Here is a 26,051-nt window from a genome sequence, read left to right on the forward strand (position 1 = left end):
GACATAGGGAAGGGTTTTTGAGGGGCAGGGGTGTGTGAAATTACAAGGGTGTCATTTGCTGTTGCTTGTCCGGTGTAGCAGAGAGGATGCTGCTCATGGGGACATGAGCTCCTAAGTAGTAAAAGCAATAAAATGCTTCCACCCTCTTTAAACATCAGCCTGTCCTTGCACATGAGCCCCCTGTATTTCTGCACTTAGCTGCAGGTACCCCTGTGGTGGTGGTTGATTTATTGGCAAAGCACACAAGTGTCACCAAAGAGGTTTTCTTTCTGCTTTGTTTATGAATAACAAGGCAAGGTATATCTGTGAAAAGGAAAGATCCATTTGCAGTGGGTGAGGATTCAGCATGTTCCAGCCTCTCTGGTATTACTTTCTTCCAGCCATTGGCTGAAACGAGATGCAGCATGAAGTGGTGATAGTTCTGGGGTGCTTTTCCTTTTCTACCAAAATTAAGGTTTTCCCTGCTTTTTAATGTGATGTTTCTTCAAATTTGGTTGTCTTTGGACAGCCTTTCTCAGACTCACTCAAGTTTTTGGGCTACGAGAGGAGACAGACAGCATCTTACCCTGTCTCTCCACTGCCCTACCACTTCCCCAGCCACAGCTCACAGGGTTTTGACCAATGCTTTGTGTGACCGGGCTGTGTCCCAGCTGCCATGGAAAATTCCTGTTCTGACACCACCACGGAGGAGCCCATGTGGGAACAGCTCTGCAGAAAAAGAGTTCAGTCTCTACCCAAATATTTGCCTTTTTGGGGGGTGAGTGGTATAAAACTAGTTCTGTGTGCAAGGGGAAGGTGGGAAAGTGGAAAGATTTCAATGCTCAGCAAGAGAGAGGTTTGTGATTAATTTCCCACCCCTTTGTTTAAACTCTACAGTTATCTCTTTGCTGGAAGGCGGCATTGCTACACAGGCAAATGCTTCCAGTGCCTAAAAGCATGGTTTGTTTTCCCTGTGTGGTTCTGCCCCGTCTGGGGCCAAATGACCAGGTACCAGTCTGGTGTTTGCTCAGTTGTGCACAGATTTGCCAAATAAGGTCCCACTTCATTCCCACGTCAGAAGCTGTGGAGCCGTTCTCACAGGGGTTTGAAAGATCAGAGGGCTGGGGCTGGGTTAGGTCGTTAACTGAACAGATTTCACAAATTAAACAAAGCCAGAGGAGGGTCTCGCTCACAACTGCTGTGGCGCACTGTTGGGGATATAGGTATAAAACAACACGCAGCTTCTGACCTGTGTGCTCATGTCCCAGGTGGCTTTACTGAAGCAAATCAAATCAAAAGCTCTTGTTCCTGCACACAAGCTCTCTGTGGTTTGGTTTGGACCTCGTTCACAATGGCACCTGTCTGCTTGGAGCTGAGCACTTCTGGTTTTCAACTGGTTGCCCTTCACTGCTTTGTGTGTTCATTTAAAAAATCAAATCAAAAAATTAGGTGGTTTGAGTTTTTTCAACCCCTCGCAGTGTGGCAAAACCAGCAGAAGCAGCAGGGGAGCTGGAGGGGTGAGGGCTGCCTTCCTTCTCTATGTCTGGCGGGACTGGCTGCATCTCTGCACCCCATGCCTGTGGGCACGCTGCAGTGGCAGCAACCCAAAAAGGAGGTCAGTTGTCCAGGGCCCTGTCTGTAACAACACATGAAGAGTGAACCAGGCCAGCTGTAAGGGTGGGTGTTGACCTGTCCATAGTGCAGACCCATTCATTGAGCATCAGATGTGAATTTTGCCTCTCAAAAGGATGGGTGTGCTGTGGGTTGGCTTACATGATGATGTATAGCTTGGGTTCCCATTAGGATGCACTGGATGCCAAGCCTTGGCTGTTGCTGAATGGTATCTTCTCTCCCCCATGCAAACTTTGGTAGCCGTCACTAGCTGGAGGAACAGCCATCCATAGGTGAAGTGTTATCACTGTGGTTCAGAATTCTTATCAGGAACAACACCGTGTATCTAAAGCTGTCTGCTGGGGCTTTGATGTTCTGGCGAGTGGCTCATGTTTGAAACCTCCTGCTGCTCTCTGATGTCCTCAGATGAAACGTGGCAGCCCCTGCAAACACACGAGGTGACTCTCAGAGATGTGTCAATGGGGGGCGGTCCATCCTCCTTAGCAACTGTGTATTGATTTATCCCCAATGACATCCTTACCGAGGTCCTGAAGGGGACGTGGGTTGGAGGTCCCAATACACTCTCGTTGCTCATGCTGGTGTTGGCTCTCATCTCTTCTCTCTTTCATGACACGGATTGAAGGGACAGTCTCTGGCTGCTCACGAGCTCCCCAGACTGTGCATCTTGGACCAAAATGCATTTGGGTTTGTTACAGACCTCCAAAAAGAAGCGTTTGACTTGGGCTTGATTTCTGTGGAGGGTAGTGATTCTCATGTGGCAGAAAAACTATGCAAAGTGTAGGGTTAGCAAACCAGCAATTAGATGTGCAGAAAACCACCCTGTGGAGTAGAAGATGGAAGAGAAGCAATAGTTTGATGATTTTCTAGTAAAACTGTAGCAGAGAGCATTTTTCCTCTGTCTACCCGTTGATACAAGTCTTGGATGGACCTTCACTCTTCTTCCTTATCAGAGCATCCTTGCTTGGGGCTGATCCTCATGTGCTCGTGAGAGGTGGGAGCTCAGCACAGCAATTTAGTGCAGCAGGGAGCTTACTGGGCTTCCAGAGACTGTGGAATTCAACATTAGTCTGCCTCTTAGGAAACCTATGATTGATTCAGAGTTGTAACCTAGATGTTTCTCATTCTCCCCTCTTTCTCTTCCATCCCATTCTTTTCTGTTTTTGTTCTTGGCTCTTTCTTCCTTTGTGTGTGGGGATATTCAGTGAAATATAAATCAGCCTTGCTCTGCCTTTGATGTCTTTTGAATTTTCTTCCTTTTGCTGATGTTGCCACATGAATTTTGCAGAAGGTCACACATCAGAAAAGCAGCAGACCATTGGGTACAGCTGCATGGCTTGGGAGGGAGAGCAACTAGCAGAGGAGCATCCAGGGAGATGTGGCTCCATCCCCGTCTGCACCACCCTGTCCCCAGGCACTGCCTTGCACCTCTCTTCCCTCCTCTATGAAAGTCAATGGTGCAAACGCAGTGGGATCTGAAGGGCAGAGTGTGAGGTGACCTGATTGCCTTCACCCTGCTTCTGGAGCAGCCAGGCTGACAGAGCCCATTGTGCCCCTTCTCATCTTTTGGCCTGTTTCTGCTAAATTAGGCACAAAGGAAAAAAAGCTTCAGAGATGATTAATTTTCTGCAAGTATCATTAAAACGGGTGGCCAGGAAGACAGGTATTTGGACAATTTCATGTTTGCCTTTCATTTCTGATCGCGTCTGCAGTGGGATGCAGCCAGCCACAGATCGCAGCCAAAATACTCTGCCAGAAGATGTTTGTGAGAGGAAGTAGAAGGGAAGTTTGAAGGAATATGGGGAAATAATAGAGAATATTCAGTGTGATCTAGTTTAAAGATCAGTCAGCACAACTCTGTAGAAAACCAGGCATCATTTCTTCCACCGTTCATCTGCTTGTTTATTATTAAAAGGGAGAAGGGAAAAAGGAAACGAGAGAGATTACATGGGCTCAGAGGTATGCTGATGCTTAGAGGAATAACAATGACAATGTTGGTGATCCCAGGTTAAAGGCAAATGTCACTGTGCTGTCCTGAGTGAGGCAGCCCCATCCCTGTTTCACAGAGCTGAGCAAAGATACTCTGTTCCCAAGGGAGAACCTTTAAAGGCACCCTTGAAAGTCAACTACATGCTCCAGTGCTTCACCGAATCAGAGTGAGTGTGTGGGAGCATCCCTGGTCTCTGTCAGGCAGTGGTGGCTGTGAACACAGCACTGTGTGGCTATGCTGGGGTATCCACAATATAACAAATAGCACCTCTGCACAGCGTCTGCTCTGTGGTGCACACTTAACTGTTTCACAAGGCACTGCATAGAGAATTTGTATAGAAAGTTCTTAGTTTATGGAGAATTGCTTCACACTGGGTTTTATGTACATCAGACTGGAAGCTGCCATCCAGGCTCTTGTACTCAGCTGGAGCTGCTTCCTCTGGCAGTGTATCATGAGGTTCCATATGTACATATGGTGTGATCTGTGATGGGGAGAGTGGCAGAAACATGCTCTGGAGACCTGCAAAGTACTCATCAGCTGCAAACAGAACTGAGAAGTTAGTGTCTGCTTTCACAGTGACTATTTCTGGCTCTCGTGCCAGTGCACAAGGAAGAGGGGTAGGTTCAGGGACAGCGCTGAGGTGGCTATAAATTGTCTGCGAATGTTGGATGTGTCTGTCCAGATGCGATTGCAGTGGGATTTTATCTCATTTGATCTTTGTGTCTGCTGGGTACTGGATGCATTTAATCATTTACAGGCTTCACAATGAGAAAATCTTTGTTTGGTTAGACATGAGAGGATAGAATCACAAAGTGGTTGGGGTTGGAAGGGACATTTAAAGACCGTCTAGTCCATGCCCTTGCCTTGGGCTGGAGCATCTTTCATTAGATCTCTAGCTCAGATTCTCCATTTAATACACTTCCACAGTAATCAGTGCAGGTCTTACCTTTTGTTTTTCCCCCAGTTCATGAAACTGTTTTGACAACTAAATTCCTTTCCTTCCCTCCACCCACTCCTGGTGAGCAGAGATGGATCCTAAAACAGCTGGTGCAGTTTTTTCTTTGTGGTGGTTCTGATGTTGATCTCAGATCCTTTTACAAATGTTTTTTTCAGAATTGTTGCATTTGGGAGCTTCCAAAACCATTTCAGGGCATAGATCATGCTGAAAATTGATTTAATTCTGTAGAGAGTGAAGGACACAGTTTGGTCTTGCTGAGAATATCAAGAGAGTCACAGGCAGGGACCCTGTTTAAAAGGTGTCTAAGGGCTTCTGTGACCTTTGCTAGCTACCTCTGTCAATATTGAGTGGAAAGTGATGTTTTAAGGAAACCTTAGTTCAAGAAAAGGCTTGATAGGGCTCATAGATGTGCTGCAATTTCTCTGAACCCACCTCTCATCAAGACACAGAGCTTTGAAAGTTTTGATTTGCATTAAATCTTTTTTTTTCTGCCTTTACTTTTACAACTGAGGCAGGCCCTATAGCTTTATTTAGAAATCACCCATCATTAGTAACCACAATCATTTAGCAGACATATTTACACGGTAAGTGACAGTGGGAAGTAATTAAGTTTAATATAAATCACACTCAATTTAAAATCTGCAGGCTTCAAAATAATAATTAATAGAAACTGTGGGTTCTATAAAAAGATGCAGTATTTATAGCAGCATCTTCTTGCTTTTCCAGCTAAACACATTGAGTGGAGATTAAAATCCCCTGTCTGTTCATCTTACTTGTTTCAAAGCCATTTTCTTCCCATGGCTCACTTCATTGCGAATTACCCACTGCTTTTATTCTTTGTGGGGAGATTTTTAACTCTTAAGTTGATAACGGGGCAAGAAGAATTCAGCATTGTCCAAAATGGGCTTTGTAAATGGACATATCCTGAGCTGTGGCTTTCTGCTGAATCTGATTGCTCAGTGCCTAATGCTGTGTGCTTTGTTTTGCAGGTGTCATGCAGCTGACAGGTCTACTGGAGGAGCTGATGGTCACAGCTGGGACAGAAAGTCTTCATTAAGTAAAACAGAGTAAAATAATCAAGGAAAGTTGGAGCTGTTTGCAAGATCTGTTGAGTTTTGACAGCTCACCCTCTCAAAAAAGCCATCGTCTGGGACGGCAGTGTGCTGCCAGCGGCTGTGATGGCTAGCAAGAGAAAATCAACAACTCCCTGCATGGTGCGAACTTCGGAAGTCATGGAGCAGGAAGGCACTGAAGGCGCAGAGGTTCCTAAAGAGAAGGAGTCTAGTGCACCGCAGCAGGACTCTCAAAAGAACTGGCCTTCAGAAAGCTCAGTCAAAGACTGCGAAGTGGTTGAGGCAAAGCCCCCAGCTGAAAGTCAATCCAAGAAGCCCCAGGGTGGTTATGAGTGTAAATACTGCCCTTACTCAACACAAAACTTAAATGAATTTACAGAGCATGTTGACACTCAGCATCCAAATGTCATTCTGAACCCCCTGTATGTCTGTGCTGAATGCAACTTCACAACCAAAAAATACGATTCTTTATCTGACCACAACACAAAATACCACCCAGGGGAGACTAACTTTAAACTGAAATTAATTAAGCGTAATAATCAGACTGTTTTAGAGCAGTCTATTGAGACCACTGCTAACGATGTCACTGTCACAAGCGGTGGGCTAGAAACTGCAGAGTGTGATGATTCACTTCATGGGGGAATTAGTGCAAATAAAACACCAATGATGAAACTGGGAAAGCCTAAAGGGGAAACCAAGAAGGGACCCAAAAAGCCAGAAGAGAGAGTTACAGAAAACCATGTGGACGGCACTCTCCCCCGTATCATAACTGAAGCCACTGAAGCTATTGCTTGTATAAATGGAGACCTTCTCCATGATGTGTTAGCCCATGTTATGCCCTCTGTACAGCTGCCACCAAATATTAACCTTCTCCCCAAGGTCCCGGTACCTCTGAACAGTACCAAATACAACTCTGCACTGGACACTAATGCGACCATGATCAACTCCTTTAATAAATTTCCTTACCCAACACAAGCAGAATTGTCATGGTTGACAGCAGCATCAAAACATCCCGAAGAACAAATCCGAATCTGGTTTGCCACGCAACGTTTGAAGCATGGTATAAGTTGGTCTCCTGAAGAAGTGGAGGAGGCGAGAAAGAAGATGTTCAATGGTACCATCCAGGCAGTCCCCCAAACCATCACCGTCCTGCCAGCTCCTTTGACAACTGCAAAAATGCCCCAGCCCATCATCCAGACAGCTTTGCCTTGTCAGATACTGGGCCAGACTGGTCTGGTTTTGACTCCTGTGTCAAATGGTTCAACTGTTTCCTGTTCACCGATTACTCTTGCTGTTGCCCCAAACCAGGGGCAGAAGAGGGCGATACAGACGTTATCAAGTGCCCCAGAGGCCAAGCGTCCTCATGTGGTTCAGGTGCCCGAGATGCCTGCCAAGCTGACTGCTGTACCATTGACGCCAGCCAGTGAGCGAAAGAAGACGAAGGAGCAGATAGCAGAGCTGAAAGCCAGTTTCATGGCAAGCCAGTTTCCTGATGATACAGAAGTCTACCGGCTGATAGAGGCAACAGGTCTCTCCAGGAGCGAGATCAAGAAGTGGTTCAGTGACCATAGGTACCGAAGTCAAAGGGGTATTGTGCACATCCCTGGTGATGCTTTAGGGAAGGATCAAATAGCACCTTCAGCTGGTCGACACAGCCGCTCATTTCACCCATACACAGATTTTGCTCCTCAGAGATTCAAAGAGAAAACCCAAGAGCAGCTTAGGGCCCTTGAGGAGAGCTTCCTAAGATGCTCTTTTCCTACCCAAGGAGAATTGGACAGGCTTCGAGCAGAAACTAAGCTGAGTAGGAGGGAGATAGATTCATGGTTCTCTGAGCGGAGAAAGATAAGGGACAGCATGGAGCAAGCTGTCTTGGACTCAATGGGATCATATAGAAAAATTAAGGAGCAAGGAACTCCCAATGGTGCAATAAGCCAAGCAGAACTGCTGAGTAACTCTCAGCTCCCTGGTGCTTTATCTGGATCCTCCACCACATTGAAGAAAACTCAAGAGCAGAGTCACCTACTGAAAAGCACATTCGCAAGGACCCAGTGGCCGTCGCCCCAGGAGTATGACCAGCTAGCATCTCAGACTGGGCTCACAAGAACTGAAATAGTTCGCTGGTTCAAGGAAAACCGGTCTTCACTAAGAACAGGGTCGCTTAAATGGATAGACCAGTACCAGAAGCAGTATGTTGTTGATGGTCATAACGAGCAAAGCCAGAAAAAGGGCTCAAAACACATGGAGAGTGCAAAGAATGGTAATGAGGTGTCTCGGCAGCATTACCAGGAGCATAAAAAACTGAATGAAGAGAATGGGGGGAAACCAGTGGTGAGAGCAAAAAGAGACTGCGAACCCCTGAAAGACTCTTTGTTGGGGAATCAAGCGGAGGGAATGGACAGGTTGGAGTGCAACAGCCACGACGGCCACGGCAGCGAGGAGAACGAAGAGCCAGCGGAGGTCAACTGGGTGGAGGTGACGGTAGGTGAGGATGATGCTGCATCGGACTGTACGGACAGCTGGAGCCAAACGGCACCCGAGGGCCAGGCAGAGCTGGCGGACTTTGACTCTGAAAGTATATCTGGAGAAAATGCCCACGTATAGACAGGTAATGCTGATGGTGCCCTGTTTCTCTGAGCCTGCCTCTGTCTGGGTGTGCTTCCAGCATCCTGTAGCCCCTCTTCAGTATAAATCCCTGGAGCCCATCCCTGCCGGATCCTTGTGCCTGCTGGATGCCTGAACAAAAGGGAGACCCATCCTGCTTGTAAATTAAAGCAACTGCATGGTAGGGGAGGGGTTAGTGCCGTTTGCCTTGTTTCTTGTTTCCTTGTGGGTCAAGCCCTGGATAAGGGAGATCTTTTATTTCTTTTTTCCGATGAGTGATTAAACATTAAATTTTCTGCCTTTGATTGACCTATGTAACCTCTGCAGCACTTGATGTACAACATGCTAGCTGAGCCACACAAAGAAATAGTGGCACTGGTTGCTAATAGCCCCCTTGCTAAAAGATCATTGATCTCCTGTGAATAGAGGCTGTGCCTGGTTTTGCACCTCAGGTCCTTCCTTTGCAGCATCCTGCCCTGCTCAGAATAAAAGGTCGCTAGGGGAAGGGCTTAGGATGGAGATGCTTCTTTACGCATCAGCAAGCAAAAACAGTGTGCTCTCCTCCTCTTGCAGGTGAGAACTGTCTCCGACCTCGCTTTGTTCTGCTTGCTCACTCCGGAGGCTTAGGAAATGCCCCAGACTAAGCTGTGTGGGTGTTTTAGCAGCTCCTCTTCACAGGACCTTGAATTTAAAAGCAGGCTGCAGGGCCTTTCTTTAAGGGTGTTTTATATGATCTTTCACAATGTGAAAGGACATGTTATTTGGGGACCTGAAGCCTGTTTCTGTTTCAGTTGCACAGGTACAAATCTGGAGCAACCACCGTCAGCATTTCTGGAGTTGCATGTTGAATTGAGTTCACTGGAGCCTGTAACGGTTTGTGCTCAGTATAACTGAGTCTCTCTTTCCCAGACTGGAGTCTCTTTAAGCTAGAACATACCCTGCAGAAAGCTCAACTCCTGTATTAACAACCACAGTGAGAGAACACCTATTTTAGAAAGAGATTGTCGTTTTCTGGTGTCTAAGAAGTAGAACATACTTCATTTCTTAAATAATAATTGATTTTTTTGGGGGGGGGGGGGAAGCTAGGACTTGCAGAAGTCCCTCTACACTTGCACTGAAGACTTTTACTAGTGCAGCAGGCAGTACTTGAATTGAACTACTATGTGTTGCAGAGGTGCAGTGTTTCTAAGCAAGCCCTGCTGGCTAGCATAGAGCCCTCCACTCTCTCCTTGTGAAGTACTTGTCCAAAAGTCTCCTGGATTTTTCTTCCGAGTTGAAGAGGGAAACTCTGCCTTGGTTTTCTTTTGAACTATGTGTTTGGTGTCTGATTTTGAGAAATCGCAGTGTTTGTATCACAAGGTATCTTACAGAATCTTACAGCTCCAGACGGCAATGCAAGGTTCTGTTATGCTTGCAGAAGTTGGTAATAGAGGGTGTGAGGAGCAGGTTGTGTTACCTGTGCGGCAAAGGCAGAGATTAAGGGAGGAAGGAGGTGGGAACATCAGCCGGCAGCACACTGGGGTGCCACTGTTGTGCAGCCACGTAAGAAAGGAGAGGCAGGATCTGATCTGCCTTTCAAAATGAAATGCGTGATGAACAAATGCATTGTGGGATTCTTTTTTCCAAGGTTATTAAGTCCAGATCATTTCCCCCTTCCAGCTGTGGGAATGGGGAGCAGGGCAGAAGAGGGGGCTTGCCTGAAATCACTGTTTCTTACAAACCTCTTGTACCATGAAACCAAGCTCTGCAACAACCCTCTTCCAGCAGTGCGGGCTTGGTGCATTTTTGTGCTTGCAAGCGGTGTTACTGGAGTGGTGGTCCATTGGAGTGAGCCTCCTGCCTTTGTGCCCTGACATAGACGCTCTCCATAAAGCTCCAGGGCTGTGGAGGTGCTTAAGTGCTGTCAGAGAGGAATTTTAATAAGAACTTTGATCTCGGTTAAACTTTTGCTGGTTTATTCTTTTGATGAGGAGCTTTCCAGTGCCTGGTTGTAAAATACACCACCTGAGAAGAGACCCACTGGAGCAGGGCATCCACAGCCCAGACTGTGCAGGGAGATCAGAGGACCAGTTTGTTGTCTGCTCTTTGCCAGGGGACTTGACGAAAGCCCAAAGTCTTTCTTCTCTTTCATTTGTCTTTATTCTCCCTCTAAATCTCAGCCCAGTTACACAAGCGCCTCCGGTGCCCTCTTGAAGGCATTGTCGCAAGCACTGTGACACAAAAGCACCCCATGCTGATGGGACACATGGAAAAATCCCAGCTACTGGTTCCTTTTTCCTTCAGGATAAGCTTTCACTCTTACCTTCGCAAAGCCTATCTCATGTAAGTTTTAGCTAAAACTTTGGTGTTAAATTAACAAGGTGTTATCTTAGGTGACATCCAGAGTATGACTCCAAAGCAAAGACTGCATAAGACCTGAGGGAGAGCTTATTTTTGCCTGTTGTTGTATAAAAGTCTGATTTTATTTTTTTTCCTAACATCATGCTTTTCCATACCTTAGAGGGCTCCCATTGTTCTGGTCACACATAGGAGGTGGACTGGAGAGCTGATAAGGGATTTCTCCTCCTCTTGATTCTCACACCGCCACAGTCATATGTGAAATGTTCACTGCTGAAGCCTACATTAGTCAGAGCCCTCCTTCGATGTACACAGTGTGGCTAGTTTCTTAGTTGTATGTAGTTTAAAGTGAACGTTTTTTGGTGATCGATCTCCATACTTCTGTTGTTGGCTGAATTTGTGTGTGGCTTCTGTAAAACCAGAGCTCTTCCAGACCATGCTGGTCACTCTCTGCTATGGTGCGTAGCTTTGGGAGTGTCAGAAACTCCGTCAGAGAGTGTCTGTGTTACAGCCTAGACAGACTTGGGCCTTAGGAAAATTGAGGTTTTTCGGAACTGATCTGTGTTCGGATGTACAACATACTAGCTGGGCCATGCACATAAATAGTGAGGCTAGTGGGAGCTTCGTAAGCACTTGGCCTTGGTGAGAGCAGGATTCATGTCAGGCTATGATATACCATCCCTGGGCTAAGAAAGGGCTCTGTTATTGAGTACATATCAGAAGCTTTTGGCAGAATTGGATTTATTCCATGGAGCAGGTCAGGTTTCCTGAGCAGTGAGGCTGGGAGACCTGTTCCCATAGGGTATCAGGGCCTTCAAGACTCCGGGTGGCTGCTGTAGGGTGCACTAAAGCCATCCCTGAAGATGCTCCAGATGAAGGCTTGCATTTCTCTTGCAACTGCTCTGTCAAGAGTGTGCTTTAGTTATCTTTCCATCGATAGAGATATTTTGCCTTCCAACAGCCTGAGTCAAAGTTAGGTTTCTTTCCCCATTTGAACAAGCTTGACAAACAGCAACTGATCCTAAATTAAATACAGCAAATTGCAGCTCAGACATGAGAGCGGGGCCAGAGCGTGCCGGAGTGGTTGGCAGCTACCGCTGGCTTTCTTCACAGCATTGTCTCCCTGTGGGGTTTTCCCAAGGTCAGTGTTTCCTCAGCCCAGAGCTTTTGTTCTGTTTCTCAGAAGCATACTTGGTATTGTCCCCACCACCACCTTCTCTGCCATAAACTTTCTTTTTTAGAGTTATCTCATGATCTCCATTTTGAACCCAAACCCTGCAAGATGTAGGCACCAAAGTTGGTGGCTCACGGTGGAGCGAGGTAGGTGGATACCCCAAAAGATGCGTGCCCTGGCTCTCAATGGCTGTGACCACTGTTCTGTGGAGATGTGCCAGTGGAAAACCATGTCTGGGAGTTGCACACCAGAAAAAGGAGTCCAAAGGAAGTCACCCCTTGCTTCTGCTGTGTGCAGTGTACACTGGCATGTACTGGGCATCAGAGGTGGCCTGGGTCCTTGGTGCCTTCAACCCGTTCTGTACCACTGTAGGAGCTGAGATCCTGGTGGCCCATTGCGTTCCTTGCTGTCTGAAACTGGTAAAAGTGGACAGCACTGGGGTTTACCTCTTTTTCTGTTCAAGTTCCCATTTTTCTTCTGGTTTAGAGTTTCAGCCATAAGGCTAGCTATAGTGCCAGTAGCTTGTGGTGGGCTACAAGGCTCCATCCTGAGGTCAGAGTGGGATTGACCAGTGGTTTTTGTGGAACTCTGGTCACCCTAAAGAATTTCAGGGAGTGAGGCCAAAGTATGGAGGACTTGCAATTCCCTCTGAAGCCCATGAGGGCTATGTAACACAGTAAAGAACTTCAGAAGGGGAAGCAGAACCCAACGCAGCAATTGATATTTTCCAGTGAGTTAGGAGGAGCAGGAGGCTATTTGAGGACAGGTCGCAAGGATGGGGAAGACTTTTGCCTTTGATGTTGGTGCAAGCCCATGTCCTTTTGCAGAGCTTGAACTCCATTGCTTTCTGCATTGCAGGTGCCAAGTAGAGCTCACTGCTTTTGCGGGAATAACAGACCTGGTAGCAACAATCATAAGAGGTGTGAAATAACAGGTTAGCTCAGATCTCGGTAAGCACTGCTGCAGGATGGGTGAGGAGGATGGTGCAGGAAAGCCACCTTGCCCTGAGTGCAGCTTCAGTCTGAGTGCATGCTTGCACTTGCACATTTACACTTCAGTGGGGAAAACATGCTGAACATAATGGCTGTCACAGAGCCCTTGCTCTGTGCTGGGAACTGCTGGGGATAAGTGTAGGTAGGTGTGTATTTAATGGTTGGTTTTGGGGTGTTAATTTTTTAGTCTCCAGTCCATGGTGCAGCCTTTATGTAGACGCAGGAGTTGTAGCGGAGCCAGGGACCTGCTCTGCAGAGTACAAGCACATGCAGTTTTTCCCATTGTCTTGCAGTTTGTTGAATTATTTTCTAAAACCGTGCAAAAACAAGTATTTAGTGAGAGGATTTTACTGGGGAAAGAAGACCTGAGGTCTTCTTACCTCTGGCCGCATCCATCCTGTGGTTGCAAAGTAGCTGCCCCAACCCATGGGCACATCGTCTTTGAGCAACGTGAGTGAGGATCTGTCCAGGGTATGTAGTAGTGAGGGCTCAGCAGAGCCAAGGGGGGTGTGTGTGCCTGTCAGAAATCTATAGGGGGTTATTAGCTGGGTTACTTACAGGAGCAGATCCAGCACCTTACTGCAGCATCGTGCTGTGACAGGGATGGGTTTCAGGGTACAGTTCTATTGCCTGTGCAGGGCTGTAAACTGGACGCTGTATTTCATTGACAGCTCAAGTACTTGTTCATAGTGCCTTCAAAAATAATATGCTGCTTTTATACTTTTTGCAGGGGTACTCCTCAGCTGCACTGTCCTGATGGTGAAGGGGAAATGCTGTCTGAAAATAGAAGAAAACTCTATTTTCCTGCCTGGGGTGAGGTAGCGTGTTGCGACTCCAAGTCTCAAACCCTGCTTGTGGAGGCACAGCGAGAAATACTCTTATAGAGCATCATCATGGGATCGTTTATAGTGCCAAAGTCCTACTACTGCATTAAAAAAGCAAAGAAAGAAAGAAAGAGAAAAGGGTCCTTGTACATAAGTTTCTCCTTTGCTTTCCTCCCACCCACTTTCCTGCCGAGCCTCTTCCTCTACTGGACCAGATTTGTACAACGTGGAGATTTTGTTAACTTTTTAATAGATACAGGTTATTCCTGCATATAATGCCACTGCAAAATTTGGGGTTGGGTTGGGGGAGGGAGGTATCTTCTGTGGGCAAGGGAGAGGAGATTGCTTTTTTCCTGAAGTGTTTCAAGACAGATTTTTGGAGTCCTGTTGGTGCGGATCAGCATCTGAGCCCAGATCCCCAGCCCAGTTTACATTTCAGCCCACTTAAACACGTTATGGGGTTGGGGAGGGTCCTTCTTGAGTGGTTGGGATTTGGGTTTTTTTCTTGTTGTTTTGACTTGTTTTGTTTTATGGCCACCAGCTACTGGTTCAGTATTTAAATCTCATGCTTTTCCTTGCTCCTACAAGGCGAGTCTTCTCTCACTCCCATAATTCAGTCTTCACAAGCCAGCCCCAGCTGTGGGTCTCTGAAGATTTGGCTAGGATGCCTTTTTTGTTTGGGTTTTTTTTAGCACTTTTTGTTCAAAAACGCAGTACAGCCCCCAGAGGGGTTGCAGCGAGGAAATTAAGATGCTTCATGATCTGAACTTGGTTTGTGTTTCTTTGGCTGGTACAATGATGGACGCCATAGGCAGCAGCCTGCCCTCCAGCTTTAGATGTTGTAGCGCACAAAGACATTTTTGATTAACCCTTGCCACTAAATTTTTAGGTCAGTCCTAGGTTCCCGAGTGCACTTTTCCTACCAATACTGCTACTTTGGGGTTGTGTGGAGGTGTCTGTCCGTGCACGTGTGAGGAGGAGGAGGGAGATGGGGATTGTGGGTGCATAGGTGAGCGGGTGCTATTGCTGTCTGGTGCATTCCTCTGATGAGCTGGGTTCAGAAACCTTGCCCACCTTTCAGTACGCTGCACAAATAGGATGCTAGGGAGTTTGAATAAATCCAACTTTTCTAACTTGTTGCTCATTTGTTGTAACTCAATAAAACAAAGGCTGAACATTTTGGTAACATTTTCTCTTGTTTCTATTTATTCCATTTAGAACCCCAACTCGGCCCCCACCAGCTCTCCTTAGTGCACAAGAACTCAGTGTCTTTAGAACTGCAGTTAGGGTTTTAACTGGTTTTGCAGTAATCAGCCTGGCAAACACTAAAGTGAACTCAGTGAACTACTGGTGTTTATTTCTCCAGTACTGGAATGCTCTTCCCTGTGTGAGGGGATCAGATAGCACCTGGAAATGGGGATGTGGGGACACCTTTATTTTAGTGGCAGTCGCAACCTGAATGAATGAAAGAAACCATCCCCATAGCTCACTTACATGGAGTTATTGTTATTGATCATCAGCACAACATTTCTATATCAAGGGATGTTTGCAGTGGGCAGCAGGAAGCACTCAGAGACTTTCCTTACTTTGAAGTTGTCCAAGTGCATTGCCAGAGGAACGACTGGATGGGGCAGCACTTGCTATGTTTGCATGCTGCAGGCCAGTGGCAAGAGATGGGGAAGCAGCCTTGGCTCTTCCACAGGCAGAAGCAGCCTGGCAGTGAGTGTACACATGTCCCATCACACATGGTGTTGTGTATCATATTCCTGCACATGTGGAAGCAGATACCTGCACAGTCATGTCCGGGTTATTACATCGATGGATGCCAGCATCAGGTGGCCAAAAAGAAAATGCCTGTGAGGATGCTCCTCCAGAACTCTGAAGTTGTAACTGAAACTAATTGCCACTTCTGTCTGCTTTGTTTACATGAAAGGATGCTAATACTTTAATTGCCCTTGTGCAGTTTTTAACAGCCACTTGGCAGCTTAATATTCCAGTTTGTATCTCTCCTGTCTGATGTGCATGTACTGCTGTGTGTCTGGAGTGCTGACCTACTTTGCTTGACTAGCAGGGCTCCCAGTGAGCGCTTAGGAAGAACAAAACCCACCTGAGGGTTTTTGTTTGGCCCCACCACCCAGACACGGTGGGATTAAGGCCCAGGACTGGGGCTCTTTAAAATCTCTGCAATTCAAATAAAACAATAGCAGTGGCCCTGGGGTCTGTCACTGCACAGATAATAAAGCTGAAGTTCTCCCCCAGCAAACAGGCTTGCAAAAGACTGACACAGCCTTGCCAGCGCTGGCAGACCGGAGGCGCTGAGCCGCTGTGCACAGGCAGGTTGTGTGGTGTGCTACCCAACCTCCCGAGGCCAGGTTTCACCGGGGAAAGCTGATCCCATGGCCACTGTTTGCTTAGATTTAAGCTAAGATTGCTGCCGGAGCGGGTTCCCAAGGCCGGCGCTGTGAGCGGGCTTTGTTTCCAATTAATACGGCCGCAGTGGCTGTGTTTCTAGCAGAGTCCAAGCGGCGAGGCACAATCGGGACATTGTTTGTACGTGGCGGCCATCAGGGACGGCCTTGGCTGCGGGGTTTCATTGCACATGGATGAAAATAGGCTGCTGACACCGAGTTTCCTCCCACACAGCCTTGCCCCTGTGCCTGGTAAAGTCCTGCAGCGAGGAGGCGGCTCAGGAAAAGCCTTTCCTGGGCAGGGTGCCCCGGCAGCCCCTGGTGCTCAGGTTTTGATTGGCATCTCCCATAAGCTGTTTGAGCCCAGGTCTATGGAAATGTTGTAATCAGAGAAATCAGTGCAAAACCATACAAAAATTAAAATAAAAGTCAGATTTTTGCACTTGGGCAACACCTTTTTTTAAAAAATGTGGCTTGTAGAAAAATCCATCACTCAGAAGCCAGGACTGAGTTGGACAGCCTCTACTTTCTTAATGGAGACTGATCGCACCTTGGCAAGAGGATGGGTTTTCATTGTATACACACATTACTTCTCCTGCCTGGTCTGTGAGAAGGGTGCTGCTCTGTAAGTCAGCTCCATACCGCTGTCAGAGAGCTGGGGACTCCAGCATGCAATAACACAGCTACGATTTAGGACAGGTCAGATAGAGGCCTTACTAAATGGGATCATGGTGAGAAAGGACTCAGCAGAGATTATCAGCATCGCAGAGTGGTTTGGGTTGTAAGGAAGCTTCATAGATCGTCTAGTTCCAGCACCACTCTCATGGGAAGGGACGTCTTTCAGTAGGCCAGGTTCCTCAAAGCCCCATCTAGCCTGGCCTTGGGGAGTTTTGCGGCAGAAACTTCTGCATATTTGACCTCGCTGCAGAAAAATGATTCGTTTTTCACAAATCCTGGGTTGGTTGGGGGTTTTTTAAGCTAAAAGAAAGGTTTTCACTTTTGAACCACATCACTGCAGTGGCACCATTGCTAACCTCACATCTGCTGTAGTGACCTCTGGGAATGTCATTTAATGCATCACTTTGAGAGTCAGATAGTGAGCAGTACAAGAAGTCTGTGTCTGCAGGGTGAAACTCAGCAGCTACAGGGATCGCTCTCATCCCAGTACATGTGGACCTTCACAGGGTAGGGGGGGAGTGCTGAGTTATGCAAGAAATCTGAGTTATTATGATAATTGTCAGCATGATGATAATGATATGGTGATAACTTAAAAACCTAGAGAAATATACAGGTAAAGAAGCAATCAAGATAAGTAATGGTAATGTGTTATTTGCCATTAGCGGAAAATTTAACCACGGAAACTTTCCCTATCATCTTCTTGTAGCCCTCACATCTTGTTAGGTAACAGAAAGAGACATCCTGAAATCTTATTAGCTTACAGAAGGTGGGGGGAAGGATTCATTTCAAAGGCACATAAGGCAACATTGTAGGAAGTCATTTGGCTTGCTGATAGCAAGGAAGGAGCACACCAGTGATGGAAATGAACTTTTTTTATCATCTCCTGAGTAAAAAGAAACCTGAAACCATTTAGATCAGCAGAAGGGAGAACTTCTGTACTCAGTAACTAATGGAAATTGTTTATGAATGGGGCCTGTGGCTCTTGAGCATAATTCTGAATCTCATAATACAGCAGAAGTGAATGTATCGAGAGCAAGAGAATGTGAGGTACACAACAAAGGAATGAAAAAGGAAGCATAAAAACACCAACTTGTGTGCTGCACAGTTGAACCATATCCCAATCAGATTATTATAAGCTCTAGCAAGGATGGAGGTGAGAGCTGAGTGACCGGGTAATTGTCAGACCTAATCACACACCACATACCTTGAGCACACTAAGCAAAAGCAGGGGTTTTCCGCAGTTTTCTGATTTCCATCAGACCTGATGCTCCAAAATGGTAGTTGTAATTCTATTACAATCTCATCATTTAAGTTTACTGTGAAAACCACACAGCCAGCAAACTGGCTCAAGCACAGTAAATGAGACATCTGTGAAGCTTCTTCAGGACATAAAATCACCCTATCCTTGCTCTTTTTTTCTCTCTCTCTTAAAAGCCTAGATCATCCCAGTGCAATATATAGTGTAAAAATTCAACATGCAGCAATCTTAATCTAAAAAACATCATTGGTTTTGCAACACAGCTATGAAAAAGCAAAGGAATAATGCCATTAACCTGAGTTTATGGACAGCAAAACTGAGAGATGTATGCATTATTCACAAGACTGCAGAACAAACACGCTAAAGGCAAAACCTGGAGGTCAGCTTGGCCTTGTCTTGACTGCTCAGCAGGGAAGCTTCATTTTATGTTAGTATCAAATCATTGCTGTTTATTGGCATTTCTTACTCTTTCACCCAAAGCCTTTCCCTTTCCAACAGACAAAGCCATAAGGGCAAAAATGAGCAGGCTGGGACTGGGGTCCTCAGGGACCTGCATCCTGCATGATCCCACCAGGGCATCCCTCTTACCCAGCACAGCTCTTTGGGCAAAGCTTTCACTTTTCTGCCTTGATTTCCTCCACCTTTAAGTCTCATAAACATCTTCCCCCAGTCTCCCACCTACAGTGACTGTCATTCTGGGGGTTCTCATGGGTTCACCCCATCCAGCAGCTAAGCCCCACACAGCCACTCACTCACTCACTCTCCCCCAGTGGGATGGGGAAGAGAATCAGAAGAGTACAAGTGAGAAAACCTGTGGGTTGGGATTAAGGCAGTTTAATAGGTAAAGCAAATGCCATACGCACAGGAAAAGCAACAGAAGAGATTCATTCACCGCTTCCCATGTTAAGGTGGGTGTTCAGACATCTCCAGGACAGCAGGGATCCATCATGGTGTCCTCAACATAGAAAGGACATGGAACTGTTGGAACAAGTCCAGAGGAGGGCCACGAGGATGATCAGGGGCTGGAGCACCTCCCGTATGAGAAAGTTGGGGCTGTTCAGACCTGGAGAAGAGAAGGCTGCGTGGAGACCTCATAGCAGCCTTCCAGTATCTGAAGGGGGCCTATAGGGATGCTGGGGAGGGACTCTTCACTAGGGACTGTAGTGACAGGACAAGGGGTAATGGGTTCAAACTTAAACAGGGGAAGTTTAGATTGGATATAAGGAGGAAATTCTTTCCTGTTAGGGTGGTGAGGCACTGGAATGGGTTGCCCAGGGAGGTTGTGAGTGCTCCATCCCTGGCAGTGTTCAAGGCCAGGTTGGACAGAGCCTTGGGTGACATGGTTTAGTGTGAGGTGTCCCTGCCCATGGCAGGGGGGTTGGAACTGGATGATCTGAAGGTCCTTTCCAACCCTAACTGTTCTATGTTTCTATGGTTCTATGTGTAGTGGTTACTTGGGAAGACAAATACCATCACTCTGAACATCCTGCTGTTTCTTCTTCCCCCAGCTCTATATGCTGAGCATGATGCCATATGGTACGGAATATCCCTTGGGTCAGTTGGGGTCAGCTGTCCAGGCTGTGTCCCCTCCAACTCCTTGTGCACCCCCAGCCTGCTCGCTGTGGGGTGGTGTGAGGAGCAGAAAAGGCCTGTGTAAGCACTGCTCAGCAGTAAGGAAAAGATCCTTGAATTATCAACACTCTTTCCAGCACAAATCCAAAACACGGCCCCATACCAGCTACTGTGGAGAAAGTTAACTCTACCCCAGGCCAGCTGGCAGTTTTGGCCAATGCTGCAGCTGCTCTTCTGTTCCCACAGAGTGGGAATTTCTCCTCTCTTTAAAGCAGGAGCTCGTGGCGGGCCCCGGGGTGCTTTGTAACACATTAGCACGCATGTGTGATTAAATCCCTCTTGGCATTAAGAACATTGCTATCTCTTCAGCCTGAGAGGAATGGAGCTGTTCAGCCTCTGTGGCCTCCCCGAACCATTCATGCAAAGTCACTAATACCAAAAGGCGTTTTGCCACACAGTGGCATTCAACATACATCTGTACCTAAACGGTTCAGATTTGACATATTTGGGGTTTTTTTCACCACGGCAGTCCCTCCCACCTCAGTGTTGGGGTGAATGACGGTGCAGTTCTCCAGTGACATGGAAATACTCGCCTTTGCCTCCTGCCTTGACCTGCTCCCAAGACACACATTAAACAGCAGCATCACATCACCCAGCTGTTAAACCTTTTCATAAAGTGATCTTCCCCAGGGCCTGCTCATTGTAATGGGGTTTCACACAGCTTCAGGTTTACTTGGACGCTCTTTGATGGTTTGCTGTCTACTGCTCTGCTCCAAGTTCTCCCAAGGCACTTCTGAACATCAACCTTCCATTGGGCTGGCCACAGCTTCAGTTGTTGAGCCCTAAGGGCTGGCTGCTGCCTCACCTGGAGGGCCATGTTCCCCCCATGGTCACCACAAAGGCTGGGGGGATAAAAGCCAAGGAGGCTCCTTGCAACCAGGAATTTAAACCACCACTGAATTTGATCCACTGATGTAGTTATTAGTTATTCCTTGTGACACATTTGGAAATGGGGATGGGCATTGCACATGCTAAGAGCATGGTGACACATCTGGAGCAGCTGCAAAAGAAAGAGAATGCCAGAGATTTTGGCACCATTATCCCCATTATACAGAAGGTGACTGGAAGTACCCTGGACTGGGACACACAGTGCTATCCTCCAGCCCAGACTCAGCTACCACCAGACTTCAGCCACAACGGGGCACACAGGGCACACACAACACTGGGGAGTCCATGGGTTTGACCCACCTTCCCAATGCCAGAACAGCCCAGGTGAAGAGCCCAGTGCCAGCAGTGCAAGAAGCCAAGACACATGCCCTCCTCTGAAGGGCAGCATGCACTAAAGCTCCCTGTTAGGGATTTAAACAAAAGGAATTTTAATCTTTTATTTTTCTTTTTTCATGCCAGCATTTGAATGTGGGGGGATGGAAATTTTAACACGCAGCCACAGGCTGAAGGTCACGGAATGGCAAGGCAGACATTGTCTTCAGTAATATTAAAAGGAAGACCAACCCTGCTGTGTCAGAGCAAAGAAATGAATACTTCTTTTGATTGGAAAGAAAGTTTCTCCATGCCTGGTTGCGGTGCAGCATTGCACAACGGAGACTGCTGCGGCTGGCAGCAAGGAGAATTAATTACTTTGCTTTTTGAAGCATGGGCTGCTCTGCTCTGCTGTGCCAGCTTCAAGAACGATAAGGGCTTATCCAAAGAGCGTGGTCTTGGCCTCCAGCACAGGAGTTTTGCCCATCTAAATCACAGGAGGTGCTGAGGGTTTGTTTTGTTTTCTTTGTACTTGGTCTGCACTGGAACCTGGGCAATGCTGCTCTCTTTTCGGGCTCACAGACATCAATGTTATGCTGTGTGAGGGAAGGACGCTGGACTGAGCATCAGTGCTGGCCATGGCTTAATTGCATTAAGCTCCATCCCAGAGTGCCGGCTACCATCACCATGGCATGTCACAGTCCCAAGCACAGATTTATCCCCAGGCCACCTTCTCTCAGGGGATTTTGCATTTCAGCGTGTAAACAAAGACCAAGCACAGCCCTCTCTGAGCAAGCAGGCAGTGGGGTGGTGGCACTGAAGGATGTCTTCAGCTGGGCAGTGGCAAGTCATGCTGCAGAACAGGGTTACTGATGAGGTGTTTGGCCTTTCAGGGGTTGAATTGCTTTCCTGGGTTTCTTACACATTCAGCCCTTATTCGATTAGAAGTTGTTTGCGTGTTTTTTAACACGAGTGCCTTGGGAACTGAAGTCATACAGGGTGCAGAAGTTTTCCTCCGCTGCTCACAAATAACTTCCAGGTGGCCCTTGGCAGGAGAGAAATGGTTTTGCTCAGTAGAAGCACCACCCACCAATTCAGAATAGCTGCGGACGCTGCGCGCTGACCTTCAACAGGCAAAACTCACACGGTGCTTCAACTTTCACTGCGGTGTTGATTCCCCTCGGGAAAAGAGCCATTCCCACTTCTCCCAGAGCCGCTGTCTGTGGCCATCTGCAGACTCAGCCTGCCAGGGTCGTAACTCCAAGCTCTCCTCCTAATCCCAATTTCTTGGCAGGAGCTGCTGATTTACCTGAACAGTTGCAAAAGAACTGAAGGACACAGGCATGAGGCGGCTCAGACGCTAACAGCTCCTGCTTGCCTGTTGTTAACAGGCTCTTCCAGCAACACTCAGCAAGCCCCATCTCAGCTCTCCGACAGTGGAGCCAAACCCGGTATCTCCTCAACATCCTGCACATTGAAGCTGTTAATTCATCTTCACAGCATCGGGGTTTTTTAATGTAACAAGCATAAGACTAAATATAAGAGCTACTCAGAGCTTATGAAGCTTTTACCATCCATCTTTTGATGCACGCTGCAACTGCCCTACTTCCCTTGCCTTGCATAACTGATTTCAATGTGCTGCTCCTGCACCACAGCAGCCAGCGCCTAAGCAAACCAAGAAACAAACTCACAGACAAGAAAGATCAGCAGTTCTTTGGAATGACATTCTTCCTGAATTACCACGTGTAAATAACAATTCATTAATTGACATTAATGCTTTATGCACTGTAGATCAATGTTTCAAATATGATTCAGACTACAAGCTTCCTAAACCCATCACCATTCAGGTTGCAAGACAGAGGTACAGGGGTAGAAGGGGAAATTATGCCCATCCTATCTGTTGCAGCTGCTATTCAGAAAGAGGGCTTGCAGATCCAGGGCATTAATATAGAACTTTCTTCCAGTCTTCTCCTTTCCCACCCATGTTCACCAGCTCTTTGGTGCGGCTGCAGTACCAGTCAGTGGCTGTTTTCTGGCAAACGCAGCAAAGCTGAAGCCTGACACACAGTGGCATACTCAGAAATAAATGCAAGCCCACAGAATTGCCCTCATTTGAGCAACATACAGTTTACAGTTGCTTCCTGCCCAGCAAGGAACACCTAAGACTACATAAGCTTACCTTCAAGCATTTACTTTAACACAGCTTGCAATTTCAAGATACTCCTCTGAAAGGGGAAAAGATTAAAGCTTTATAGGCCAGAGAGCGAGCGATTTCACCCACAGATTAATTCTCACTTTGAATCAAACAAACAGCAGCAATACAGCAAGGTGCATATCCAGTGTGAGTGATCCTGACGGTGAGAACAGCACTGAGTTAAAGAGCACCACATACAAAGGAGATGGCTCCCTGCTGTCCTGCCCTTACTCTGGCTGCAGGGAGAGGCACAGCCCTGACCTGCTGCTCCAGGCCCCGCCAGTGCCAGCACTTCCAGGGCAGGGTGCTCCTCTCAAGCTTCTCCACTGCCCTGCCCCTCGCGTCCCACTGAAACCCCCCAGAGAAAGCAGGAACAAGCCCACCTCCATGCATTAAAAGCCCAGATAAACCCATATGAGTGTGACTGAATTCCCTCTGGCCTTTCCACTATGGAGGCATCAAGTCTATATCCTTAGACAGCCTTCCCCAGGGTCACAGAGGTGCAGTTGCTTTTCTGCTTGCTACTCTTCTCCCCTAGATTCCTCCTGCTTTCCCTCCCCTTACGTAACATGCCCACACATCCTCTTTGGAGTGTTTTTTTCCCTCTGAACAATGCAGCCAAGGGTCATGATTAATCACAGGGTTTTCCATACTCCATTTCCTTGCTCATTGTCCCGTGCCACTTCTTGAGAGCCTTATCTTTATTAGCTAGTCTTATCACAACTTGATTACACATTAACAGAAACTCTCCTTACTCAGCAGCATTTCCTTGGGATTGCATTGCTTTCAGCTTCAGAAAGCAGCTCTGTGGAGTGAGCCACTCCACTAGAGCCAGCCTAGGAAGTTATCGATCTCATTTAAGATGCACAAGGGGACATGCAAAGCTGTAGAATGACTTTGAGGAACTGGCAGGAGCATATTTAGAGGACAAAACATTTCTATAGGGGAGCAGATGCATTAGCTTACATTGTTTGCATTGGCATTAAATTATACAGTAATTATTTGCTCCCAGTGAGCTGTGCTCTAATAGAAGCTTCAGAGCTATCTGAGATCCTTCAGCACAGGGACTGCATCCAGCTAAAACGTGCCACTATCCACTTAGCTACTCAACCAACTAATACAGCTGTAGGGCCTATTGTTATCTGTCCGCTTTGAAGAAGTTAGACTGATAGGATTCTTAGAGATTTACTAGACCTTCAAGTGCACTATCACCACACCACGTACACCTCTGACAGTAGCAATGAAGGAGAAAAATCCTCCATCACCTTGCCCAGAAAGGTTAAATGGCATCAACTTGTATCAATTGCTCTTGCCTTTTCTTCTGTTTTGAAATCATACATTACATAGAACTCATTGTTTGAAAAAGGCAGAGTGATGGGTGCAACAGAGGGGAAATTGCGTTGTTAGAGATGAGAAAAGCTGTTTCTTAATACATGGCTCTCTGAACCCCAAAAATCCACCTCTTGTGAAGGCGACGGTCCATCCAAGAACTCCACAGCCTGGTGGGAACTCCCAGTGCCAGACAGTCCAGGGAAGAAGCAAGCAGAGGTCACTGGTTAGGAACAGCCTCCCCTCTGCTTGGGAACAGTGGTATCTTTGCAATGACACGCTATTGCCATGGCCTTTCACACTCTCCTCTGTTCCCAAAACCAGCTCACACACATCTTCATGGGGTGACTCTGGGGAACAGAAACAAGGCGAAGGTATGAAGAATTCATTAGACATTCAGTTAACACAGCTAGGGAAAAAAATGAGCAAGACTGAAAGCACAAAAGCTCTTCTGAAATAGCCTGAACAGGCTATTTAAGCATGTGTTGTATTTGAGGACAATTACACCGAGTTTAACTAGTTACATTCATCGGGCCATCTGAGAGAGCAAGTAGCTGATACCTGGAAAACAGAGATGGATGTAAGCAATGGAGAGGTATTAAACTGGTTATCACCTGCAGGGGAGGAAAGGGGGGGAAGAGAGAGAGAAAAATTGGTAATTTACTGCCTGTATGACAGCCAACAGAGGAAGCAAGAAAAGACTATAAATTGCTATAAAACCAAGATTGCTACTGGGCACATGATCTTAAGTACCAAGACTCAACTTCTCAATAAGGTTCGGAGCACTTCTTTATATACGATGGCTGTCACAGGAGGCGACGGATGAAGAATCGCTATTACAGCCTGCTCAGGCTTTCTAAATTGATGAGGATTTACATTTTGCAGGTGCATATGATGGTTCCTGTAAGTCTTCCCTGCCTCTGCAGAACACCAGCAGTGGGTGCAGGTACAGTGCAGTGGAGCTGAGAACATCCCTCTTCCTCCTGTGCTATTGAGAAACATTAAATTTGGCCTTAACTCTTTGAGTGCAGTTTCAGATCAGAAAGAGGAAAGGGAGATTTAAGTGAAATAATACTGCTTTAACTAAAACATACAGGAAAACTGGAAGTGGGGCTGTACCTACCCCAGTGAGGGCAGCAGACGTGCTAGGAAGCTTTCAGCAGGAATGCAGAAACTCTCCGCCCAGAAGCTATAGGTTCTAAAACCTCTCCAGGTTCTCCCTGCTCACAGAGCAAAGGAGTTAGAAACCTGTTGACATTGATCCAACATGCATGTCCCATCTCAGGCAAGAGACACAAATATATATGTTTGATTTATTTACTGCAGTGAAAAGTCACCATTACAGCATTCCTGGCAACAAAGGCTGCAGAAGTGTTTTGCCCCAGTCAAAATAGCAGGCTCTGATTTCAGCTTTTAAGGGTTGATTTGAGCTCTAAAAGCAAACAGAAAACCCATTGTATCTTCTAACCTAGCTGAAAAAGTCATTTTAGATGGAAAAACCTGAAGCATTTAATCCTCACCAGTATAATCCAATTGAAATATTCTCATGTTGCAAAATCTGCCCCCTACACGCACAATTCCAGTGCGGCACATGCAAGTCTGCTCTCCAGCTAGGAATCTTCCCTTATTTTCACACTAGGAGTCACCTTCCCCTCTACAGCCTTCAGGAACAGCAGTTTACTTCCCAAGAGGCTTCCCTGAAACTCCTTGGGAAAGGCTGTACCCAGGAGGTGCCAAACAACCGCATCTTCATCCTTGCCTGTCCTACTACTCCCTTCTGGGTTGTGCAACC

The 26,051-nt window shown here is 46.9% G+C and overlaps 1 protein-coding gene across 9 annotated transcripts in view; it reads left to right on the plus strand.

Annotated features, from left to right (window-relative positions):
- The window catches only part of ZHX2 (zinc fingers and homeoboxes 2), a 74,321-nt gene extending 59,575 nt beyond the window's left edge, over window positions 1-14,746 (plus strand). For 6 of the 9 annotated variants that reach the window (XM_065668884.1, XM_065668882.1, XM_065668883.1 and 3 more), the window contains 2 exons: window positions 5,546-8,237; window positions 13,467-14,746. In XM_065668884.1, the coding sequence (XP_065524956.1) occupies window positions 5,735-8,233 (2,499 nt within the window). In that variant the 5' untranslated portion in view covers window positions 5,546-5,734 and the 3' untranslated portion in view covers window positions 8,234-8,237; window positions 13,467-14,746. Of the gene's footprint in view, window positions 1-5,545; window positions 8,415-12,602 lie in introns of all 9 variants that reach the window. The other 3 variants (XR_010610279.1, XR_010610278.1, XM_065668885.1) reach the window with 3 other exon arrangements.
- Window positions 14,747-26,051: the final 11,305 nt, after the last annotated feature.

This window comes from Lathamus discolor, chromosome 2, assembly GCF_037157495.1.
Source record: "Lathamus discolor isolate bLatDis1 chromosome 2, bLatDis1.hap1, whole genome shotgun sequence".
NCBI classification, from domain to species: Eukaryota; Metazoa; Chordata; class Aves; order Psittaciformes; family Psittacidae; genus Lathamus; species Lathamus discolor.